General features: G+C 49.6%; 1 protein-coding gene across 1 annotated transcript in view; it reads right to left on the reverse strand.

The window, feature by feature from the left end:
* Positions 1-1,966: 1,966 nt before the first annotated feature.
* Positions 1,967-24,925, reverse strand: part of KCNK2 (potassium two pore domain channel subfamily K member 2) — a 118,181-nt gene continuing 95,222 nt past the window's right edge. The window contains exon 8 of the mRNA XM_083175170.1: positions 1,967-4,596. Coding sequence (XP_083031296.1) covers positions 4,270-4,596 — 327 coding nt within the window. The 3' untranslated portion in view covers positions 1,967-4,269. The remainder of the gene's footprint in view (positions 4,597-24,925) is intronic.

A 24,925-nucleotide genomic window follows, 5' to 3' on the forward strand; every position in this document is an offset into this window, starting at 1 on the left:
ACGTGCAGATCGCTCTGCGGATCACTCTGCCACTCTGCGGATCACTCTGCCGCTCCCTCTGCCTCCCTGTGGATCACTCTGCCACTCTGCTCTGACCGGCAGGCTGTAAATAAGTAATGTGATCTACAGTGCCCTTCTGTATGGTTTGTGTACGTGCAGATCGCTCTGCGGATCACTCTGCCACTCTGCGGATCACTCGGCCGCTCCCTCTGCCCCCCTGTGGATCACTCTGCTGATCTGCTCTGACCGGCAGGCTGGAAATATGTAATGTGATGTACAGTGCCCTTCTGTATGGTTTGTGTACGCGCAGATCGCTCTGCGGATCACTCTGCCACTCTGCGGATCACTCTGCCGCTCCCTCTGCCTCCCTGTGGATCACTCTGCCACTCTGCTCTGACCGGCAGGCTGTAAATAAGTAATGTTATCTACAGTGCCCTGCTGTATGGTCTGTGTACGCGCAGATCGCTCTGCGGATCACTCTGCCACTCTGTGGATCACTCGGCCGCTCCCTCTGCCTCCCTGCGGATCACTCTGCTGATCTGCTCTGACCGGCAGGCTGTAAATAAGTAATGTTATCTACAGTGCCCTGCTGTATGGTCTGTGTACGCGCAGATCGCTCTGCGGATCACTCTGCCACTCTGTGGATCACTCGGCCGCTCCCTCTGCCTCCCTGCGGATCACTCTGCTGATCTGCTCTGACCGGCAGGCTGGAAATAAGTAATGTGATCTACAGTGCCCTGCTGTATGGTCTTTGTACGCGCAGATCGCTCTGCGGATCACTCTGCCACTCTGTGGATCACTCGGCCGCTCCCTCTGCCTCCCTGCGGATCACTCTGCCACTCTGCTCTGACCGGCAGGCTGTAAATAAGTAATGTGATCTACAGTGCCCTTCTGTATGGTTTGTGTACGTGCAAATCGCTCTGCGGATCACTCTGCCGATGAATCTGCCGCTCTACGGATCACTCTGCCGCTCCCTTTGCCTCCCTGCGGATCACTCTGCTGCTCTGCTCTGACCGGCAAGCTGTAAATAAGTAATGTTATCTACAGTGCCCTGCTGTATGGTCTGTGTACGCGCAGATCGCTCTGCGGATCACTCTGCCACTCTGTGGATCACTCGGCCGCTCCCTCTGCCTCCCTGCGGATCACTCTGTTGATCTGCTCTGACCGGCAGGCTGTAAATAAGTAATGTTATCTACAGTGCCCTGCTGTATGGTCTGTGTACGCGCAGATCGCTCTGCGGATCACTCTGCCACTCTGTGGATCACTCGGCCGCTCCCTCTGCCTCCCGCGGATCACTCTGCTGATCTGCTCTGACCGGCAGGCTGGAAATAAGTAATGTGATCTACAGTGCCCTGCTGTATGGTCTTTGTACGCGCAGATCGCTCTGCGGATCACTCTGCCACTCTGTGGATCACTCGGCCGCTCCCTCTGCCTCCCTGCGGATCACTCTGCCACTCTGCTCTGACCGGCAGGCTGTAAATAAGTAATGTGATCTACAGTGCCCTTCTGTATGGTTTGTGTACGTGCAAATCGCTCTGCGGATCACTCTGCCGATGAATCTGCCGCTCTACGGATCACTCTGCCGCTCCCTTTGCCTCCCTGCGGATCACTCTGCTGCTCTGCTCTGACCGGCAAGCTGTAAATAAGTAATGTGATGTCATGTGGCTCCTCCCTCTCCTTCACACCACAATTAATCACCTCTCACAGTCCTGGATTTGGCCCTGTGGATCCCTTGTGGAACCAGATAAATAAATAGGGTACTTATGTATTATCTGGGCTCCCATGTTAAATGCACCCCATTTTTTCATACCCCTACTATCCAACTATGCATGGAGTTGATTTTATATAGTGTTTCTGAATGTCCCATGTATTCCAGATCTGCCTTAGCTTCTGTACCTCTGGATTTCTTTCAGTAACATCTGACATTAAATACTCAATATTTAATAAATAATACGCAGACATCATCTGTTTTGTAAAATATAATTTAATAAAATTTAAATCCTTAAAAACTCTTCCATGAGTGTTCCATTGTGCATGAAATCATTCACGTTCACTCTGAGCTACGCACGCGCCCGTGTCTGCGTTACAATCACGCCAGTCCTAGAACTATTCGCACACGTTCCTTGTTGCTCTATGTTTCCTCCCCATACGCTGAAGACTTCTTCACGCTAAAAGATAGGAGCTCTACCATAAAAATGTCTCGCCCTGCGGCGGCAAATGGAAAACTCAAGCTGAATAACAGTATTCTGTCCACTAGATATTGCTCGTCCTGAACGCCACAGCCCATGCTGCATAAGGCATGCCAGCCGTCTGGCAACCCATTGCGCTGCAGCCGTCATCCAGCAGGTCATGCGGATATTTTCCAAACTGTGGCACCTATAGCGCCGCAGGTTACCTGATGTATTGTGTTGCCAATACATGTAAAATCTCCGATATTGATAAAAAACAGCGATGTCATCATTTCAGTGTTTTTGAAAAGACCTGTTGTCTTTTATAGAGAAAGCAAATCAATTATTATGAGAATTAAAAGTCAGCTCAGAGTTCCATGACCTGTACAGAAGCACTTAAACACTCATACATGGAACACCAAGGTGACTTCTAATATCCTAATATATGCTGTAGTGAGCGCCTGCACCTACAAGTCATATGCAGGTAACATTCTTACATTCATCAGTTATTGTCAATAATAACTGATAAGTGGTAAGAAGTAAAGCAAGGAAGTCCCTAAGGGTTTGACACTTTGTTGATGATAGGAAGTGGTGGAACTACCATGGGTGTGAGCCTCGCTCCCTCCTAGGCTTGTGCAACCCAGGCACCCATAGCACTCCCCAGTGCACCTAAAGCACCACCCGATGCACACAGTGCGAACATGTTCCAGACACGCATGCTGAGAAGAATCTATCTATCCATGCCATTTTTAGAGACTTCTACATTCTCTATGGGGCCAGCACTGCTTCATCCATAGACTAGTATGGTGTTTAGGATGTATGCTAGTATTTGCATTTCCCCACACTAAGATGTACAGTAATTAGGTAAGACCCAGGTAAGAACGTGGTAGTATGCATTGTGGGCCTGGGTCTGATATCGACCCAAAGCGCCCACATGCTCGGACAGCTGCTGCAGCACATTTACCACCGTGTTGTTACTGAGAGTAAGTGTATAGCTTTATGTTTATGGTTGTACCAGCCCCAGGCACTGGCATCTCTATGAACACCATTAACACCTCTATCACACTGGTGTTCCTCCACCGAAGTCTGCGTATAACATTGCCATGACAAGCCCATGAGATGGATGTTTTCCAAGTGCTCTTAAAGTAGCCACCGCAAAGTGCCCGGACCAAGGACGAGCAAACTGTCTAAACTCACATCTGTCACAGTGCAGTGCGGGATGCCTGTACTTTATTACTTTCTTCCATTATTGACCTCTATACTACCTAGTACACAAGACCTGTCACAGGTAACTCTGTAGCAAGCATGGCAGCCCGGTGGCTTCATCATCTACATACACTGTGTGGATGGAACATCATCCTTAAGAATGCAGGCAGCCAATGGCATCACGAGGAGTGAGCCACATGCCACTAATACCCCTGTGATTGGATAAGATGTTGGGGGTTGTGGGCAATGATTGAAGCTCTGCACTGGTTTTGGGAGTAGGAGGAACGGGAAACATTTTAAAAGGGGATTTGTTACAAACTATCCATTTAAATTTGCATTTACTGGTCCTTTAACACTGAAATAATGACGATTATGGCTTAAATGCTTCAACTTTCCCCTCACTAGTGCATTGAGGTACCTTAGCATGCATTCTTCAAGCAACATAAATTAGCTGATAAAATACATTCCTCAGGCCGAAAAAAATAAAAAAATAATCGCTATGAAGGTTGTGTGTCTATACGGTATAAGGCACTGATAGAAAGGTTCTTAAGTTCAAAGCTTTGTAGTATCCAAATGATTTCTCCAGTTACAAAAAACATAGTCGGCAAGTGATCCCCTCATTTGCCCGTCAGATCCCAAACTTTTGCAGGTTTACGGAAATCATGAAGCTTATTTTATGAGAACACTGCGGGTGTTATGGCACAATAGAAAAGAGAGAAACAGTCTTGGCGCAGAACGGCATCGACGTCGCCGTAACTGCATAGTCAATAGTTTTAACAGTACTGATTGGCGGTCTTGAAATTGGTATCTGAGCTCATGCAGGCTGTAGAAATGCTGGTCATCATACTTATGGCAAATGTAATATTTGATCTGACAGTGGAGTTGGTAAAGAGCGCTACTTAAAGTTTTCAATGACGGCGATCTCATCGACCGCGCATTGCGGAGTTAAGCCATTCAGGTACATACTGTCAGATTTGGTTATAGAAGGCAGCAGTTCTTTTTCACTGGTCAGGCTAGTCAGGTGGTTCACGGATAAGGTTCGCTTGCACGGCGTCATTTCCTGGCTGGGGCTCATACCCAGTTCTGCGGATAACTTCCGTTTAATAGAGGTCGCCCGCTGGAACTTGTCGTATATCTCTACACTGAGGCGTCGACGGGTCTCCTTGAACTCAGCTGTGACGTTGGCCGTCCATTCGGCAGCGTGCGCCCTGAACTCGCCCACCTGTAGTCAAGGGAGAAAACAAGGAAAGTGTAAGGTTGGCATGTACAGGATAAATAAGAAACAATTAAAGGGCTGTTTACAGATAAGCAAAGTTCCAGGGTGGATTCTGGGGTGGGAGCAAAGGCACAAATAAACAAAAGAAGTAACTTTGCACCCTGTCAAAACCATTGCACCGCGATGGGAAAATACAGATATTATGTTTGCATGCAGGGTCAATACGGGCTGCTTCTGCATGCAGCCCGCAAATGCTGGACAGATTTTAGGAGCTAGGAAATACCCCTCCCAAATGTAATCTTTGTGCACAGGTCACATCTACCCCCTAGTAGAACAGCATGGTTTTACCCACGTGCACAGATATTCCTTAATTTTGCTTAGGTAATGTGCCTGACACAGATCCGGTAATGTGCCTGACACAGATCCGGTAATGTGCCTGATACAGATCTGGTAATGTGCCTGACACAGATCCGGTAATGTGCCTGACACAGATCCGGTAATGTGCCTGATACAGATCCGGTAATGTGCCTGATACAGATCCGGTAATGTGCCTGATACAGATCTGGTAATGTGCCTGATACAGCGCCGGTAATGTGCCTGACACAGATCCGGTAATGTGCCTGACACAGATCCGGTAATGTGCCTGATACAGATCCGGTAATGTGCCTGACACAGATCCGGTAATGTGCCTGATACAGCACCGGTAATGTGCCTGATACAGAGCCGGTAATATGCCTGATACAGAGCCGGTAATGTGCCTGATACAGCGCCGGTAATGTGCCTGATACAGCGCCGGTAATGTGCCTGACACAGATCCGGTAATGTACCTGACACAGATCCGGTAATGTGCCTGATACAGATCCGGTAATGTGCCTGATACAGATCCGGTAATGTGCCTGATACAGATCTAGTAATGTGCCTGATACAGCGCCGGTAATGTGCCGGATACAGATCTAGTAATGTGCCTGATACAGATCCGGTAATGTGCCTGATACAGATCCGGTAATGTGCCTGATACAGATCCGGTAATGTGCCTGATACAGATCCGGTAATGTGCCTGATACAGCGCCAGTAATGTGCCTGATACAGCGCCGGTAATATGCCTGATACAGCGCCGGTAATGTGCCTGATACAGCGCCGGTAATGTGCCTGATACAGCGCCGGTAATGTGCCTGACACAGATCCGGTAATGTACCTGACACAGATCCGGTAATGTGCCTGATACAGATCCGGTAATGTGCCTGATACAGATCCGGTAATGTGCCTGATACAGATCTAGTAATGTGCCTGATACAGCGCCGGTAATGTGCCGGATACAGATCTAGTAATGTGCCTGATACAGATCCGGTAATGTGCCTGATACAGACCCGGTAATGTGCCTGATACAGATCCGGTAATGTGCCTGATACAGCGCCAGTAATGTGCCTGATACAGCGCCGGTAATGTGCCTGATACAGCGCCGGTAATGTGCCTGATACAGCGCCGGTAATGTGCCTGATACAGAGCCGGTAATGTGCCTGATACAGAGCCGGTAATGTGCCTGATACAGCGCCGGTAATATTCCTGATACAGCGCCGGTAATGTGCCTGATACAGCGCCGGTAATGTGCCTGATACAGAGCCGGTAATGTGCCTGATACAGCACCGGTAATGTGCCTGACACAGATCCGGTAATGTGCCTGACACAGATCCGGTAATGTGCCTGACACAGATCCGGTAATGTGCCTGACACAGATCCGGTAATGTGCCTGATACAGATCAGGTAATGTGCCTGATACAGCGCCGGTAATGTGCCTGACACAGATCCGGTAATGTGCCTGACACAGATCCGGTAATGTGCCTGATACAGATCTGGTAATGTGCCTGACACAGATCCGGTAATGTGCCTGATACAGCGCCGGTAATATGCCTGATACAGCGCCGGTAATGTGCCTGATACAGCACCGGTAATGTGCCTGATACAGAGCCGGTAATGTGCCTGATACAGCGCCGGTAATGTGCCTGATACAGCGCCGGTAATGTGCCTGACACAGATCCGGTAATGTACCTGACACAGATCCGGTAATGTGCCTGATACAGATCCGGTAATGTGCCTAATACAGATCCGGTAATGTGCCTGATACAGATCTAGTAATGTGCCTGATACAGCGCCGGTAATGTGCCGGATGCAGATCTAGTAATGTGCCTGATACAGATCCGGTAATGTGCCTGATACAGATCCGGTAATGTGCCTGATACAGATCCGGTAATGTGCCTGATACAGCGCCAGTAATGTGCCTGATACAGCGCCGGTAATGTGCCTGATACAGCGCCGGTAATATGCCTGATACAGCGCCGGTAATGTGCCTGATACAGAGCCGGTAATGTGCCTGATACAGCGCCGGTAATATTCCTGATACAGCGCCGGTAATGTGCCTGATACAGCGCCGGTAATGTGCCTGATACAGAGCCGGTAATGTGCCTGATACAGCACCGGTAATGTGCCTGATACAGCGCCGGTAATGTGCCTGATACAGCGCCGGTAATGTGCCTGACACAGATCCGGTAATGTACCTGACACAGATCCGGTAATGTGCCTGATACAGATCCGGTAATGTGCCTGATACAGATCCGGTAATGTGCCTGATACAGATCTAGTAATGTGCCTGATACAGCGCCGGTAATGTGCCGGATACAGATCTAGTAATGTGCCTGATACAGATCCGGTAATGTGCCTGATACAGATCCGGTAATGTGCCTGATACAGATCCGGTAATGTGCCTGATACAGATCCGGTAATGTGCCTGATACAGCGCCGGTAATGTGCCTGATACAGATCCGGTAATGTGCCTGATACAGATCCGGTAATGTGCCTGATACAGCGCCAGTAATGTGCCTGATACAGCGCCGGTAATGTGCCTGATACAGCGCCGGTAATATGCCTGATACAGCGCCGGTAATGTGCCTGATACAGAGCCGGTAATGTGCCTGATACAGCGCCGGTAATATTCCTGATACAGCGCCGGTAATGTGCCTGATACAGCGCCGGTAATGTGCCTGATACAGAGCCGGTAATGTGCCTGATACAGCACCGGTAATGTGCCTGATACAGCGCCGGTAATGTGCCTGATACAGCGCCGGTAATGTGCCTGACACAGATCCGGTAATGTACCTGACACAGATCCGGTAATGTGCCTGATACAGATCCGGTAATGTGCCTGATACAGATCCGGTAATGTGCCTGATACAGATCTAGTAATGTGCCTGATACAGCGCCGGTAATGTGCCGGATACAGATCTAGTAATGTGCCTGATACAGATCCGGTAATGTGCCTGATACAGATCCGGTAATGTGCCTGATACAGATCCGGTAATGTGCCTGATACAGATCCGGTAATGTGCCTGATACAGCGCCGGTAATGTGCCTGATACAGCGCCGGTAATGTGCCTGATAAAGCGCCGGTAATGTGCCTGATACAGAGCCGGTAATGTGCCTGATACAGAGCCGGTAATGTGCCTGATACAGCGCCGGTAATGTGCCTGATACAGCGCCGGTAATATTCCTGATACAGCGCCGGTAATGTGCCTGATACAGCGCCGGTAATGTGCCTGATACAGAGCCGGTAATGTGCCTGATACAGCGCCGGTAATGTGCCTGATACAGCGCCGGTAATGTGCCTGATACAGCACCGGTAATGTGCCTGATACAGATCCGGTAATGTGCCTGATACAGATCCGGTAATGTGCCTGATACAGCGCCGGTAATGTGCCGGATACAGATCTGGTAATGTGCCTGATACAGATCCGGTAATGTGCCTGATACAGATCCGGTAATGTGCCTGATACAGATCCGGTAATGTGCCTGATACAGATCCGGTAATGTGCCTGATACAGCGCCAGTAATGTGCCTGATACAGCGCCGGTAATATGCCTGATACAGCGCCGGTAATGTGCCTGATACAGCGCCGGTAATGTGCCTGATACAGAGCCGGTAATGTGCCTGATACAGCGCCGGTAATATTCCTGATACAGCGCCGGTAATGTGCCTGATACAGCGCCGGTAATGTGCCTGATACAGAGCCGGTAATGTGCCTGATACAGCACCGGTAATGTGCCTGATACAGCGCCGGTAATGTGCCTGATACAGCGCCGGTAATGTGCCTGACACAGATCCGGTAATGTACCTGACACAGATCCGGTAATGTGCCTGATACAGATCCGGTAATGTGCCTGATACAGATCCGGTAATGTGCCTGATACAGATCTAGTAATGTGCCTGATACAGCGCCGGTAATGTGCCGGATACAGATCTAGTAATGTGCCTGATACAGATCCGGTAATGTGCCTGATACAGATCCGGTAATGTGCCTGATACAGATCCGGTAATGTGCCTGATACAGCGCCAGTAATGTGCCTGATACAGCGCCGGTAATATGCCTGATACAGCGCCGGTAATGTGCCTGATACAGCGCCGGTAATGTGCCTGATACAGAGCCGGTAATGTGCCTGATACAGCGCCGGTAATATTCCTGATACAGCGCCGGTAATGTGCCTGATACAGCGCCGGTAATGTGCCTGATACAGAGCCGGTAATGTGCCTGATACAGCACCGGTAATGTGCCTGATACAGCGCCGGTAATGTGCCTGATACAGCACCGGTAATGTGCCTGATACAGAGCCGGTAATGTGCCTGATACAGAAAATTAGCCATTACTTTGGAAAACCTTTTGCAGAAAGCAGGTATGGGAAAGTACATTGGCATGAAAACAAAAATTAGTAGGTAATAGTTTAAATAATAATAATAATAATACTTACAGTAATAGTTTAAATTTAAAGTGTAGAAATACCTTTCGTGGCTGATTAAACATGTTATTGTTTTAGAACAATTACTCATAATATTCCTGAACCTGTCAGTATTGAAGAGCCTTATAGCTCCAGCACATCCCTCTGGGGAGAACCCTCATGGGCCTTGGTGAATAATATTTAACTTGTAAGAGAATCAAAGCAGGAGAAAAACCAGAGGAGCTGGAATTGCAGCTGTCGTAAGTATTGGCAGATGTAGAGCCGGCCCTAGCCTAAATGACGCCATAGGCAAGAATTTGGCTGGTGCCCCCTAGCACCGCCATTAGTTCCGCCTCTGACCCTGCTCCCCTTTCCCAGCACCATCAACCCTCATCATAGCAGTCATCATTTTGGTGCTCCTACATGCAATATTTTTAATAGAAACAGTGCACACATTCAGTTCGCAGCCCAAACAGGGGTGTGTTCTTGCTGGGAAGGGGCATGACCACACAATAGTACCCCCAATTCAAATTATGCCACACAGTAGTGCAACTTTATTCACATTATATCATGCGATGGTGTCCCTTATTCATGTTACATCACACAGTAGTAGCGCTATACCTTATGTACATTACTCCTCACATTATTCACATTATACCCTTAGAAAAAAATCCTGAGAAAATATTGTATTTTAAGCACCTCCATGGCCACACTGCAACCCAGCACAAAGCAGTGTGTGCTGGGCAGAGGAGAAGAGCTGCAGCTGCTGCTGTCACTTAAGGGGAGGGGGCCTGGGGCCCCACTGGGCCCTTCCATCAGACTTTGGCCTGGGTAATTTGTACCCCCTACCCCTTTCTCTCTGCACCCCTGATAATACCACACAGTAATGCCCCTTACACATGACACACATTATTAATGTCCTTATAACCATAATGCCCCTTACACATTATGCCAACCTTTATTAATGCCCTTCATACACATAATGACACACATAATGCCCCTTACACATATGTTGCACATTATTAATGCCCTTATACACATGACACACATAATGCCTGTTACACATGTCGCACATTATTAATGCCCTTATACACATGACACACATAATGCCTGTTACACATATGTTGCACATTATTAATGCCCTTATACACATGACACACATAATGCCCCTTACACATATGTTGCACATTATTAATGCCCTTATACACATGACACACATAATGCCCCTTACACATATGTTGCACATTATTAATGCCCTTATACACGACACACATAATGCCTGTTACACATGTCGCACATTAATAATGCATTTATACATGACACACATAATGCCTGTTACACATATGTTGCACATTATTACTGCATTTATACATGACACACATAATGCCCGTTACACATATGTTGGACATTATTAATGCCCTTATACACATGACACACATAATGCCTGTTACACATATGTTGCACATTATTAATGCCCTTATACACATGACACACATAATGCCCCTTACACATATGTTGCACATAATTAATGCCCTTATACACATGACACACATAATGCCTGTTACACATATGTTGCACATTATTAATGCCCTTATACACATGACACACATAATGCCCCTTACACACATGTTGCACATTATTAATGCATTTATACATGACACACATAATGCCCCTTACACATATGCCGAACACTATTGCACAACCAACCCACCCGCAGACAGCACTCGCACAGCCGCTAACACTGTGACCTCTGCCTCTGCTTGGATACAGATTTTTCCTCATACATGTTGCCTCAATAGGTCATGCAGCTCCTGGCCAGTTCTGCTAACGTCGGGGGCCTTTTTTGCTGAAAATTCGTCTTAATTTGCATTGTTATGTGACCAGGATCAGCCACATTGAAATGACTGATTGCTGGTGTCACTACTCACCATTTGTGAGCTGGTGGATGCACAACACACAACAGGCAATTGTCATGTCCTGATTTCCAGCATGGGAAGAGACATTGCCTACTGAACTGGGGCCACATCAGTGCCAATACTTATACTATTGCTAGGAGTGGACAGGCCGGCATAGAACTCTGACAGATGCATCCTCATAGGTATACCTAGCCTCAATACACCATGCACAGTGAGATGCTCGGCATAAGTGAGTCACCAGGTCTGATGCAATCCTCCTAACACGATGCAACTAGGACACACAAGGAGACTGCTCTGAGTGATGTGACATGACACAGGTATGGAGCAGAACAACTGCGGCTGCTACATTGTAGCACTTTGTGTACAGATCAGTGACCCCTCTGAGGCTAGAAGAGTCATGTGACCTGGTGCGCCAAAGGGGGCTGTTGGTGTAACTGCAACAATACTGTATGAGCTGGACACAGTGGCAGATTTAGGTGTGAGGGGGCAGGGGGGGGGGGGGGTGGACACAGGCCCGTTCCCCCTCCTGTCATTCTGTCATTCCCAACTTTAATTTTATTTTTGTAATTGAAGCCACACAATGAGGCGGCGCCCATTGGGCCGGAACAAACCGGGAACTCTCCAGCTGTCCCAGACAGGTACCTCACAGGCTCCCCCCTCCCCGGCTTAGTGACCCCCCCACGAGAAACTTAAGCAGCTACTACTACGATGCTACTCTGAGGACAACCTGCTGTTTCTGGGAGCAGCATCACAGGACAGCTACTCCTGGGGGAGGCTGACAAGGGGACAGCTACTTCTGGGGGAGGCTGACAAGGGGACAGCTACTTCTGGGGGAGGCTGACAAGGGGACAGCTACTTCTGGGGGAGGCTGACAAGGGGACAGCTACTTCTGGGGGAGGCTGACAAGGGGACAGCTACTTCTGGGGGAGGCTGACAAGGGGACAGGACAGCTACTTCTGGGGGAGGCTGACAAGGGGACAGCTACTTCTGGGGGAGGCTGACAAGGGGACAGCTACTTCTGGGGGAGGCTGACAAGGGGACAGGACAGCTACTTCTGGGGGAGGCTGACAAGGGGACAGCTACTCCTGGGGGAGGCTGACAAGGGGACAGCTACTTATGGGGGAGGCTGACAAGGGGACAGGTCCGCGGCTGCCTTGGGTACCTGCGTCTTGTCCGACGAGGAGAGGAGAGTGGGGGGTTCAATGGAACCCAGTCACACATGTACTGGGGGTGGGGGGTAGAGATATACACAGTGATGCCTGTCTCTATGTCTCTCTCTCTTTATTCTTTATCTCTCCATTTCCTTCTCTCTCTATCCCTCCATTCCTTCCTCTAACCTCCATCTCTATCTCTGGCCCTTATTCTGGTTGGTGCGGTAATATCCGCGTGCGTTCGTGCCGCCGATGTTTTGTGTCTGCGCAGGTGTGAGCGGGGCGTACGGTCAAATCCCGCATGAAATGTGAACACTCCGGGGAGGGGCGTGAAGGGCTATTTGGGCTCATTACCATATGCATACGCCCCGCGTTTCATGGGCGTTCCCATGCAAACGCTGGGTGTACGTATGGTAATGCGGCCGTGACGCACGTGTAGGGGGCGGACATATGACATAGCCGGATGTCAGCTGCCCGCCCAGATCCCTGCTTTTGCATGGAAAAATGTCCGTGTGGTCTGAGGTTGCGGGAGCTGGTGGACCACTCAGTCCTGCATTCGATGGTCTGCGACCATCGAATGATGGGGGAGGTTCCCTGAGATGGAGGAGGCGTATTCCGTGAAAAATACACTTGCGGTCCGTTCGGCCAGCTTCTTACCGCGTACGGACAGAGTTGGCGATCCGTATGGAAGGCGGGGTTTCGCACGCACGGTCCTGGCCGCATATTCGGATCCGGCCGCACCGATCAGAATAAGGGCCTCTATTTGCTTCTCTCTTCTTTTCTTTCTAGCTCTGTTCTCCATCTCTCTCTCTCTCCACTTTCTCTCTCTTCTCTCTGTCTCCCTCCATCTATCTGTCTCTCTCTGCTCTTCATCTCTCCCCCCCCCCCCCCTCATCTCATCTCTCTCTCTACCTCTCTCCACTTTTTCACTTTTTTTTAAGGGGCAATTACTTACAAGGTGTGGATTTGCAGCATTACATTCCGCACCAGATACTGTCTGCCTCTCAGACACTGCCACTCACATTAAACCATTGTCCACCCTCTAATTATCATCTGCCTCTCCATGTCACACCCTGCTTGTCACCCTCTCTCTCCCCATCACCCACTACCTCTCACTATCATTCTATATCCCTCCGTCATCCACGATGCTGTGAGGCCACGGCCTTTGTCATGAACCCACACCCCTTTCCTTAAAATGTGTGTGCACCCTGGCACCACTATCCACCCTTTCCCCTATTATGGTGCATCCCACCCCCTCTTGTAAGATCAGGGAGGTTACTGACTCTGCAGGGGTGTTCTTTCTGTACTGTTTACCTAAATAATAGATGCAGGAGACTCCCTGAATTAGTAGCAATCTCCCTGACTCCCTGCAGAGTCAGTAATCTCCCTGACTCCCTGCAGAGTCAGTAATCTCCCTGACTCCCTGCAGAGTCAGTAATCTCCCTGCAGTCAGTAATCTCCCTGACTCCCTGCAGAGTCAGTAATCTCCCTGACTCCCTGCAGTCAGTAATCTCCCTGACTCCCTGCAGTCAGTAATCTCCCTGACTCCCTGCAGAGTCAGTAACCTCCCTGACTCCCTGCAGAGTCAGTAATCTCCCTGACTCCCTGCAGAGTCAGTAATCTCCCTGACTCCCTGCAGAGTCAGTAATCTCCCTGACTCCCTGCAGAGTCAGTAATCTCCCTGACTCCCTGCAGAGTCAGTAATCTCCCTGACTCCCTGGCACAGGCCAATACCAGAATGTTTTGTTGACTTATAATTGAAATGTTAAATTGATTAACCACAATTAATATCATTGTTGCATGGTGTGATCCCAGTGAGGTAGGGCATAAAGGGACCTATTTTGGAGAGAACCCAGCAGTGGGTCTCTAAGACCAATATTCCCCTGACCCTAATAAATATAGACCTCACATGTTGGCATTACAAGCCAAATTTCTTTGCCTGCCAATATATAATAAAAAAATAAGGAGGCAATACATATTTATATGTTTTGATTACTTAACAGAATGGCACTGAAAAACCACGAGAATAACTGATATAGATCATAAATCATTTTTCTGACTCAATAATCATTTCTCTATTATTATATTTCTTTGTGGATCAGTGAACCATCTGTTTTAGTGTGATGTGTACCTCAATTGCTGCGCATCGCACTTAAGTAAAGGGATAGAACACCTATGCAACTTACCTGATCAAGTTACAAACAAAAACATTTTCTGGATTGGCCCCTGTGTAAATTTTAAACACACCACTTTTCTTCCTTTTCTAAAAACACATTAAATGTTTATGTCTTTGTATGTGATTTTACCTCTATTTTTTCACTGTTGATCTAGTTCCTGCATTGAAAAACAGGAAATTTTTAGAAATAACCTAATAAAAGTTATATCTTAAAATAGAAAATTGTTAGTGCGTTCCCCTCCAAGCAGTCCCTTTCTTCCTTCCTTGTAAAAGAGTCAGTAATCTCTCTGACTCCCTGCAGAGTCAGTAATCTCCCTGACTCCCTGCAGAGTCAGTAATCTCCCTGACTCCCTGCAGAGTCAGTAATCTCCCTGACTCCCTGCAGAGTCAGTAATCTCCCTGACTCCCTGCAGAGTCAGTAATCTCCCTGACTCCCTGCAGAGTCAGTAATCTCCCTGACTCCCTGCAGAGTCAGTAATCCCTGCAGTCAGTAATCTCCCTGACTCCCTGCAGAGTCAGTAATCTCCCTGACTCCCTGCAGAGTCAGTAATCTCTCTGACTCCCTGCAGAGTCAGTAATATCCCTGACTCCCTGCAGAGTCAGTAATCTCCCTGACTCCCTGCAGAGTCAGTAATCTCCCTGACTCCCTGCAGAGTCAGTCATTTCCCTGACTCCCTGCAGTCAGTAATCTCCCTGACTCCCTGCAGAGTCAGTAATCTCCCTGACTCCCTGCAGAGTCAGTAATCTCCCTGACTCCCTGCAGAGTCAGTAATCTCCCTGACTCCCTGCAGAGTCAGTAATCTCCCTGACTCCCTGCAGTCAGTAATCTCCCTGACTCCCTGCAGAGTCAGTAATCTCCCTGACTCCCTGCAGTCAGTAATCCCTGCAGTCAGTAATCTCCCTGACTCCCTGCAGAGTCAGTAATCTCCCTGACTCCCTGCAGAGTCAGTAATCTCTCTGACTCCCTGCAGAGTCAGTAATCTCCCTGACTCCCTGCAGAGTCAGTAATCTCCCTGACTCCCTGCAGAGTCAGTAATCTCCCTGACTCCCTGCAGAGTCAGTCATTTCCCTGACTCCCTGCAGTCAGTAATCTCCCTGACTCCCTGCAGAGTCAGTAATCTCCCTGACTCCCTGCAGAGTCAGTAATCTCCCTGACTCCCTGCAGAGTCAGTAATCTCCCTGACTCCCTGCAGTCAGTAATCTCCCTGACTCCCTGCAGAGTCAGTAATCTCCCTGACTCCCTGCAGAGTCAGTAATCTCCCTGACTCCCTGCAGAGTCAGTAATCTCCCTGACTCCCTGCAGTCAGTAATCTCCCTGACTCCCTGCAGAGTCAGTAATCTCTCTGACTCCCTGCAGAGTCAGTAATCTCCCTGACTCCCTGCAGTCAGTAATCTCCCTGACTCCCTGCAGTCAGTAATCTCCCTGACTCCCTGCAGTCAGTAATCTCCCTGACTCCCTGCAGTCAGTAATCTCCCTGACTCCCTGCAGTCAGTAATCTCCCTGACTCCCTGCAGAGTCAGTAATCTCCCTGACTCCCTGCAGAGTCAGTAATCTCCCTGACTCCCTGCAGAGTCAGTAATCTCCCTGACTCCCTGCAGAGTCAGTAATCTCCCTGACTCCCTGCAGAGTCAGTAATCTCCCTGACTCCCTGCAGAGTCAGTAATCTCCCTGACTCCCTGCAGAGTCAGTAATCTCCCTGACTCCCTGCAGTCAGTAATCTCCCTGACTCCCTGCAGTCAGTAATCTCCCTGACTCCCTGCAGTCAGTAATCTCCCTGACTCCCTGCAGAGTCAGTAATCTCCCTGACTCCCTGCAGAGTCAGTAATCTCCCTGACTCCCTGCAGAGTCAGTAATCTCCCTGACTCCCTGCAGAGTCAGTAATCTCCCTGACTCCCTGCAGTCAGTAATCTTCCTGACTCCCTGCAGTCAGTAATCTTCCTGACTCCCTGCAGTCAGTAATCTCCCTGACTCTCTGCAGTCAGTAATCTTCCTGACTCCCTGCAGTCAGTAATCTTCCTGACTCCCTGCAGTCAGTAATCTCCCTGGCTCCCTGCAGAGTCAGTAATCTCCCTGACTCCCTGCAGAGTCAGTAATCTCCCTGACTCCCTGCAGAGTCAGTAATCTCCCTGACTCCCTGCAGAGTCAGTAATCCCTGCAGTCAGTAATCTCCCTGACTCCCTGCAGAGTCAGTAATCTCCCTGACTCCCTGCAGAGTCAGTAATCTCCCTGACTCCCTGCAGAGTCAGTAATCTCCCTGACTCCCTGCAGAGTCAGTAATCTCCCTGACTCCCTGCAGAGTCAGTAATCTCCCTGACTCCCTGCAGAGTCAGTAATCTCCCTGACTCCCTGCAGTCAGTAATCTTCCTGACTCCCTGCAGTCAGTAATCTTCCTGACTCCCTGCAGTCAGTAATCTCCCTGACTCTCTGCAGTCAGTAATCTTCCTGACTCCCTGCAGTCAGTAATCTTCCTGACTCCCTGCAGTCAGTAATCTCCCTGGCTCCCTGCAGAGTCAGTAATCTCCCTGACTCCCTGCAGAGTCAGTAATCTCCCTGACTCCCTGCAGAGTCAGTAATCTCCCTGACTCCCTGCAGAGTCAGTAATCCCTGCAGTCAGTAATCTCCCTGACTCCCTGCAGAGTCAGTAATCTCCCTGACTCCCTGCAGAGTCAGTAATCTCTCTGACTCCCTGCAGAGTCAGTAATATCCCTGACTCCCTGCAGAGTCAGTAATCTCCCTGACTCCCTGCAGAGTCAGTAATCTCCCTGACTCCCTGCAGTCAGTAATCTTCCTGACTCCCTGCAGTCAGTAATCTTCCTGACTCCCTGCAGTCAGTAATCTCCCTGACTCCCTGCAGTCAGTAATCTTCCTGACTCCCTGCAGTCAGTAATCTTCCTGACTCCCTGCAGTCAGTAATCTCCCTGGCTCCCTGCAGAGTCAGTAATCTCCCTGACTCCCTGCAGAGTCAGTAATCTCCCTGACTCCCTGCAGTCAGTAATCTTCCTGACTCCCTGCAGTCAGTAATCTTCCTGACTCCCTGCAGTCAGTAATCTCCCTGACTCCCTGCAGAGTCAGTAATCTCCCTGACTCCCTGCAGAGTCAGTAATCTCCCTGACTCCCTGCAGTCAGTAATCTTCCTGACTCCCTGCAGTCAGTAATCTTCCTGACTCCCTGCAGTCAGTAATCTTCCTGACTCCCTGCAGTCAGTAATCTCCCTGGCTCCCTGCAGAGTCAGTAATCTCCCTGACTCCCTGCAGAGTCAGTAATCTCCCTGACTCCCTGCAGTCAGTAATCTTCCTGACTCCCTGCAGTCAGTAATCTTCCTGACTCCCTGCAGTCAGTAATCTCCCTGACTCCCTGCAGAGTCAGTAATCTCCCTGACTCCCTGCAGAGTCAGTAATCTCCCTGACTCCCTGCAGTCAGTAATCTTCCTGACTCCCTGCAGTCAGTAATCTTCCTGACTCCCTGCAGTCAGTAATCTCCCTGACTCCCTGCAGAGTCAGTAATCTCCCTGACTCCCTGCAGTCAGTAATCTCCCTGGCTCCCTGCAGAGTCAGTAATCTCCCTGACTCCCTGCAGAGTCAGTAATCTCCCTGACTCCCTGCAGAGTCAGTAATCTCCCTGACTCCCTGCAGTCAGTAATCTCCCTGACTCCCTGCAGAGTCAGTAATCTCCCTGACTCCCTGCAGAGTCAGTAATCTTCCTGACTCCCTGCAGTCAGTAATCTTCCTGACTCCCTGCAGTCAGTAATCTCCCTGGCTCCCTGCAGAGTCAGTAATCTCCCTGACTCCCTGCAGAGTCAGTAATCTCCCTGACTCCCTGCAGTCAGTAATCTCCCTGACTCCCTGCAGTCAGTAATCTTCCTGACTCCCTGCAGTCAGTAATCTTCCTGACTCCCTGCAGTCAGTAATCTCCCTGACTCCCTGCAGTCAGTAATCTTCCTGACTCCCTGCAGTCAGTAATCTCCCTGATCTTACATTTTTGGAGAAAAAATATATCAGTGATAAATAAATTCACATGGAATCATCGGCGCCATTTCCCTGCATTGTGTATACAGCACCATGATCCCTATAGGTACATGCATTTTATATAGGGTTTCCCGTGGCCACTTACAGTATATGGAACCACGTGTAAGACACAATACATGTATCAGTGTCTGTACATCTTACTGACGGCTGTGAGGCTCATCTACATCAGATGTAAGTAATTCTATGACACACCTCTCAGCTGTAGCAGTACACGCCCACTGCGCTTCTAGATGCCACCTTTACAATCTCCCTGACAAGCGTGCACTGAATGTCTATGTTCATGTGTAATGCAGTGTTATAGTGTGTTACTAGACAAGGCCGAAGCTTTACAATGGGGAAAGCAGGATCCTGGAAGCGCAGCGGCCTTGACACAAAATACCACAACAACAAACAAAACACTTATAAAAACATTTTCTGCATCAGCCGGATAAGTACAGAATTCTGTCCTGTCCATGGCTCCCAGCACTGGGGCACGTAACATGACTGGCACCAGGTGCAGGGTATTTATATGGTGACTTTCCCCTAGTATTCTCCAGTGCCTCCCCATACGGCCCATAGTACCCTCCATATGCCTCTGTGACCCCCAATATGCCACACTGTATACTATACCCCTCCCCCCAGTCTCCTGGCTCCACTACTATCCCCCCGGTGCTGCGTTTTACATGCAATGCGCATATAGTGGAGTAACCTCATTGTGGATGTAATGTGTCACATGACACTGATGAGGGGACCGCTCTGCGCTGTAGGGACTGTGCATGCACAACGCTCAGTCCAGGATGTAGCTGCTGATCACCTGTTCTCACTAAGGGTCAGACCCCCCCTCTGGGACACCCCCTCAGAGTCCCCCTGGTCACACCCATCCTAGATCCTGTCACGGTCATGAGTACCAGGTGAAGGCCCCTGTATGGAAACATATGCTCAGATTGTATCAGATACAGCGGCGTCTACACGTTATCACACGTACTCTCACATACACACAGTGATTTTAAATGTCAACGGGGGGTCGGGGCGTGGGGCGGCGGGCTCTTGCAGCTAATACTAATACATTGTACAGAGAAGCTACTTCAGCACGTTCTTCCACAGCTCATAAGGAATTGTCATTATTGGAGCTAATAAGTTTATAATAAACATAACGCTGATTAGCTGCACTCCATATTCCGCTCACAGCTACAGAACTGCGCGGTTCATTAACACGTATGTAATGTGCTCTCCTACTTATTATGTACAGTAAATGAATTCCAAGTGGGCTGATAATCCACCACCCCTCCGTACAGTGTAGATCTGACTGCTAGGTGGCGACAAAGAGGCACAGCATAAGTGTGTTTCCATTCCATGCAGCAGGACCTGTCCAAAATGCTCAGCCATAGGGGTTGGCAGCTGTTTAATCTCAAACTGTGTAATAAGGGGATGCAGTTGAAATCCGGGCGGTCGGAATCTTGGCGATCGATATCCCGATGCTGGAATCCCGACCTCTGAAATCCCGGCACTTTGTCCCTCTGTGGGTGTCCACGACACCCATAGAGGGTAGAATAAATTAGTGTTGAGCATATCGAGGCACCGGGCCCACTGCGTGGCGAGGGCAGCGAGCCAGCAAGATCGGGAGATCCACGTACCCCCTTGTCGGGATTTTGGCGGTCGGGATTTCAAACCAATCCCGTAATAAGCATAGAGCGTAGTGTATAGGTATAATATAGGTTTTGGCTTTTTACTGTTTATAGATCCTAACACCATATTATACAGCACGCATGAGGGGATGACTGGAGGGGGGGGGGGGGGGGGGGGTGTTAGGCTGTGGTAGGGGGAGGGTAAGGGTGGGATTAGGGATAGGCACAAAGAACGGAGGGTAGGGCACAAAGGGGGTACAGTTACAGTTAGGCTGCAGGGGTGGGTGGGGTAGTGAGGGTTAGACACTAAGGGGGGTTAGAGTCAGGCTGCAGGGGGGTGGGGTGGGGGGATGGGGGTTGGCTGCAGATGGGAAGGGTTAGAGAGAAGGCGTAGGGTTAGAACACTTATGGCCCTGACCATGGCAATGCTATTGGTCCACTGACCATCTGTGACACCATTATGTAGAGACCACCAGGAGCCGTCACACAGCAGGATGGAGAGAAGGAAGAACATGCACTTGGTGGGTTGGAGGTCGCACCTCCAGCGACTCCAGGTCCTAGTGCCCAGATATATCGGAAGAGACATAGCGCACACTCACCCACATACAGAACTCTAGGGTCTATGGGCCTAATTCAGGCCTGATCGCATGGCAGCGAATTTGCAGCATCCAGCGATCAGGTAAATGACGGCTCGCTAGAGTGAAATCCCGCCCTGCGATCTATGGCTGCGAATCTATCTGAGTGAATATGTCCAGATCCATTCGTAAGCCGCTCACCACGGAATGACCCCCCCCCCTCCCCGGTCCCCACTGATCGCAGGCTCAGAGAGACCAGAGACTAGGCGGCTGCGATGAATTGGGCTGATGGAGGCCGGAGCTGACGTCACACACCTTCCCGTAAAACGCTTGGTTGCGCCTGCGTACTCCCTAGGCACGCCTGTGTGTATTCTGTTTTTTTTGTAGCACGCCCATTAACCAGAGCACACAGCAGCGATCAGTCCTGAATCAGGCCCTTGGGGCAGGTGTAATAGGGTTCGGATATGCTGGCGATACGGGATACGGCGGCAATCATTTATAAGGGAAAACTAGGATGGTTTCACCTTGTTGCCGCTTCAAACAAACATCCGGAACTGATAAAGGGGTCTATGTACTAAGCCTAGGAGAGAGATAAAGTGAACAGAGATAAAGGACCCATTGATTATGGGTGGAATTCGGCCCCTTTCCCAATGTTCGGGGTTTACCACTGCGCGATTATGCGCAAACCCCGGGAGCTCCGGAAAGGGGGGTCCGAGGGGTCCCCATAAAAACGATCTGCGTTCCCCTGAGAATCCGGCGGATAGCGGGCATAGACGTTCTCCTTCACTCGGCCACATGTGACAGGATGTGCGTGCGTACATGCTAGCGAGGGGAATACAGCACCGGGGGGGGGGGGGGGGGGGGGTTCGTCCAGGCCCCCTTTACCTGTTTGCTGGGCTGCGATTACACACATGAATCAGGCCCACAGTCGCAGCTATGGCCACACGTCCTGCTGAAAACGCCGGGAAGCGCTGACGAGTCTGACAGGTTACTTGATAACAGTATTGACTGGGATCCGTGCAGAGCCGCCGCCGTGTCCTCAGGGGATTATGGTGGTTATTAGTCGTTACAGGAATCTGGGGTTATTCATTGTGTGACTGTGACATCGTACAGAAGCCGTCACATTGGTGCAATGCTACAGAATCAGGCAGGATCCAAATGCTGCCACGTATACAAAGTCCTGTATATTGTACAGTTTATAATCCATACAGAGATGTATAATACATTCCCGCTAACACCATACAGTATATTGGGAAGACAGATTGGTAATATATATTGGTAATGACGTTTCTCCCCGTCCTGTGATGGCTGCGGAATCCAATGTTCTTTCAGCTGATGACAACAAACCGTTTATGTTAAACTAAATTACTCCATAAATAACGCATTCGGGGCTCTGGCAAAGCGCGGTGATAACCGGATATACAGGGCTGAGCAGGTGATTGGAGAGTGACCCCTGGGGGGCGCGGTTATAACCGGATATACAGGGCTGAGCAGGTGATTGGAGAGTGACCCCTGGGGGGCGCGGATATAACCGGATATACAGGGCTAAGCAGGTGATTGGAGAGTGAACCCTGGGGGGCGCGGATATAACCGGATATACAGGGTTGAGCAGGTGATTGGAGAGTGACCCCTGGGGGGGCGCGGTTATAACCGGATATACAGGGCTGAGCAGGTGATTGGAGAGTGACCCCTGGGGGGGGGCGCGGTTATAACCGGATATACAGGGCTGAGCAGGTGATTGGAGAGTGACCCCTGGGGAGCGCGGTTATAACAGGATATACAGGGCTGAGCAGGTGATTGGAGAGAGGCCTTTGTGTGTGACACTGGGGGACCCTGACTCCCCAAAGTGACATTCTCAGGAATACAATATACTGATTAATGGGCCCGATTCAGCATGAATTACAGAAGCGCGTAATCGCTGTGAGCCGAACGATGCGATCGCAGTTTTAGAGTGATGACCTTAGATTAGTGGGCTTGCCGCAAATATTAAGTATCACCTAAATGTATCTCCGATCCCTGCTGCTATCCCCCCCGGCCGCATCCCCATAGGTTTCTATGGGGGATGCGAAGCTGCCCGATGTATCAAAATAGGGCAGCCCGGCATTGCACCCCTGGGCTATCGCCATTCTGGGATGGCGATAGCCCATTGTAGCCTATGGCTACACATCACACTGCCCAAGCGGCAGTGCGGTCGCATGGGGGTCAGCGCATTACCGCGCATGCGCAGACCCCCCGGCTTCCGGGTCAGCCCTGTCCCTGCGCCCTTATAATGATACATCCCGGCGGTATGTATGCAATGCGATGTCCTGTGATGTAATCGCGCCGGCATCACTCTATATTGATAAGTGCGCCCCTCAGTCCGAGATTGAAATATGGCGGCACTGAAGGTGGGTGGCCAGCCTAGAAATGTGATCACATGGTATTTCTGCGCTGTGACTACATTTCTGCAATGCGATTCCATTGCTATTGCATCGCAGGGAGAGACGGTGCACGCTGGCCAGCTGTGAGGACCCACAATACAATGTGTGTCTGTATGGGGGATGGGGGTGGGGGGGAGGTGGCAGGATGCTACACCTCTGTCTGGGCGGCCCCAGCATGCGTCAGACAACAGCGCCAATCTGCACCTGAATCAGAATCAGGCCCAATGTTACCCTACATTTCTACCCTGTTAGAATCTGTACAGAAAGGGAAATGGGGGTCAGGGAATGGGGTGAGTGCACAGAGAGTAGAACATTGGTTCTAATATTAATAGCTAGGCTGGTGCCCCCTGGGGTGACAGAACAGCTCTCGCTGCAGGGTCAACCTAGCAATGACCACAATATAACTTAATAGATAACAGTGATAAAAGAACCGAGCACTTATAGAATGTAAGCACAGAAGACAAGTATCAGTTACAATGTGACAACATATAATAACAGTGCTGCCTGTTGGGATACAGCCGCTACATTATAGTATAAAACATATAAAGTAATACAAGAAACATACAGAGACGATACAGCCATGTAACCAGGTACAGCAGGGCGACAGGAGGAGGCGAAATACTGGAGCAAGTGATAATGACGTGTTCAGACAGCGGAATGCAGCACAAGAAATGGAACCATTAATGGTGATACATAGGGGAGAAGGGAGTCCCAAATGTTCTCCTGTAATAATCCATACACAGGGAATGACAGAGCCTGCGTGCTTATCTAAGGAACTGCTGTCTCCCGTCCTGGCATTGGACCCAAGCACCAATACGGGGCACTGTATTCAAACACAGATACGAGGCACCGTAACCAAACACTGACATGAGGCACTGTATTCAAACACAGATACGAGGCACCGTAACCAAACACTGACATGAGGCACTGTATTCAAACACAGATACGAGGCACGAGGCACCGTAACCAAACACTGACATGAGGCGCTATATTCAAACACAGATACGAGGCACCGTAACCAAACTCTGACATGAGGCACTGTATGCAAACACCGATATGAGGCACTGTATGCAAACAGCGATACGAGGCACTGTATGCAAACAGCGAAACTAGGCATTGTATGCAAACACCGATATGAGGCACTGTATGCAAACACCGATATGAGGCACTGTATGCAAACAGCGATACGAGGCACTGTATGCAAACATCGATACGAGGCACTGTATGCAAACAGCGATATGAGGCACTGTATGCAAACAGCGAAACTAGGCATTGTATGCAAACACCGATATGAGGCACTGTATGCAAACACCGATATGAGGCACTGTATGCAAACAGCGATACGAGGCACTGTATGCAAACATCGATACGAGGCACTGTATGCAAACAGCGATATGAGGCACTGTATGCAAACAGCGAAACTAGGCATTGTATGCAAACACCGATACAAGGCACTGTATGCAAACACTGATACGAGGCACTGTATGCAAACACCGATATGAGGCACTGTATGCAAACAGCGATACAAGGCACTGTATGCAAACAGCGAAACTAGGCATTGTATGCAAACACCGATATGAGGTACTGTATGCAAACACTGATACGAGGCACTGTATGCAAACAGCGATACGAGGCACTGTATGCAAACACATATACGAGGCACTGTATGCAAACACCGATACGAGGCACTGTATGCAAACACGATAC

This window comes from Crinia signifera, chromosome 3 (assembly GCF_055691185.1).
Source record: "Crinia signifera chromosome 3, ASM5569118v1, whole genome shotgun sequence".
NCBI classification, from domain to species: domain Eukaryota; kingdom Metazoa; phylum Chordata; class Amphibia; order Anura; family Myobatrachidae; genus Crinia; species Crinia signifera.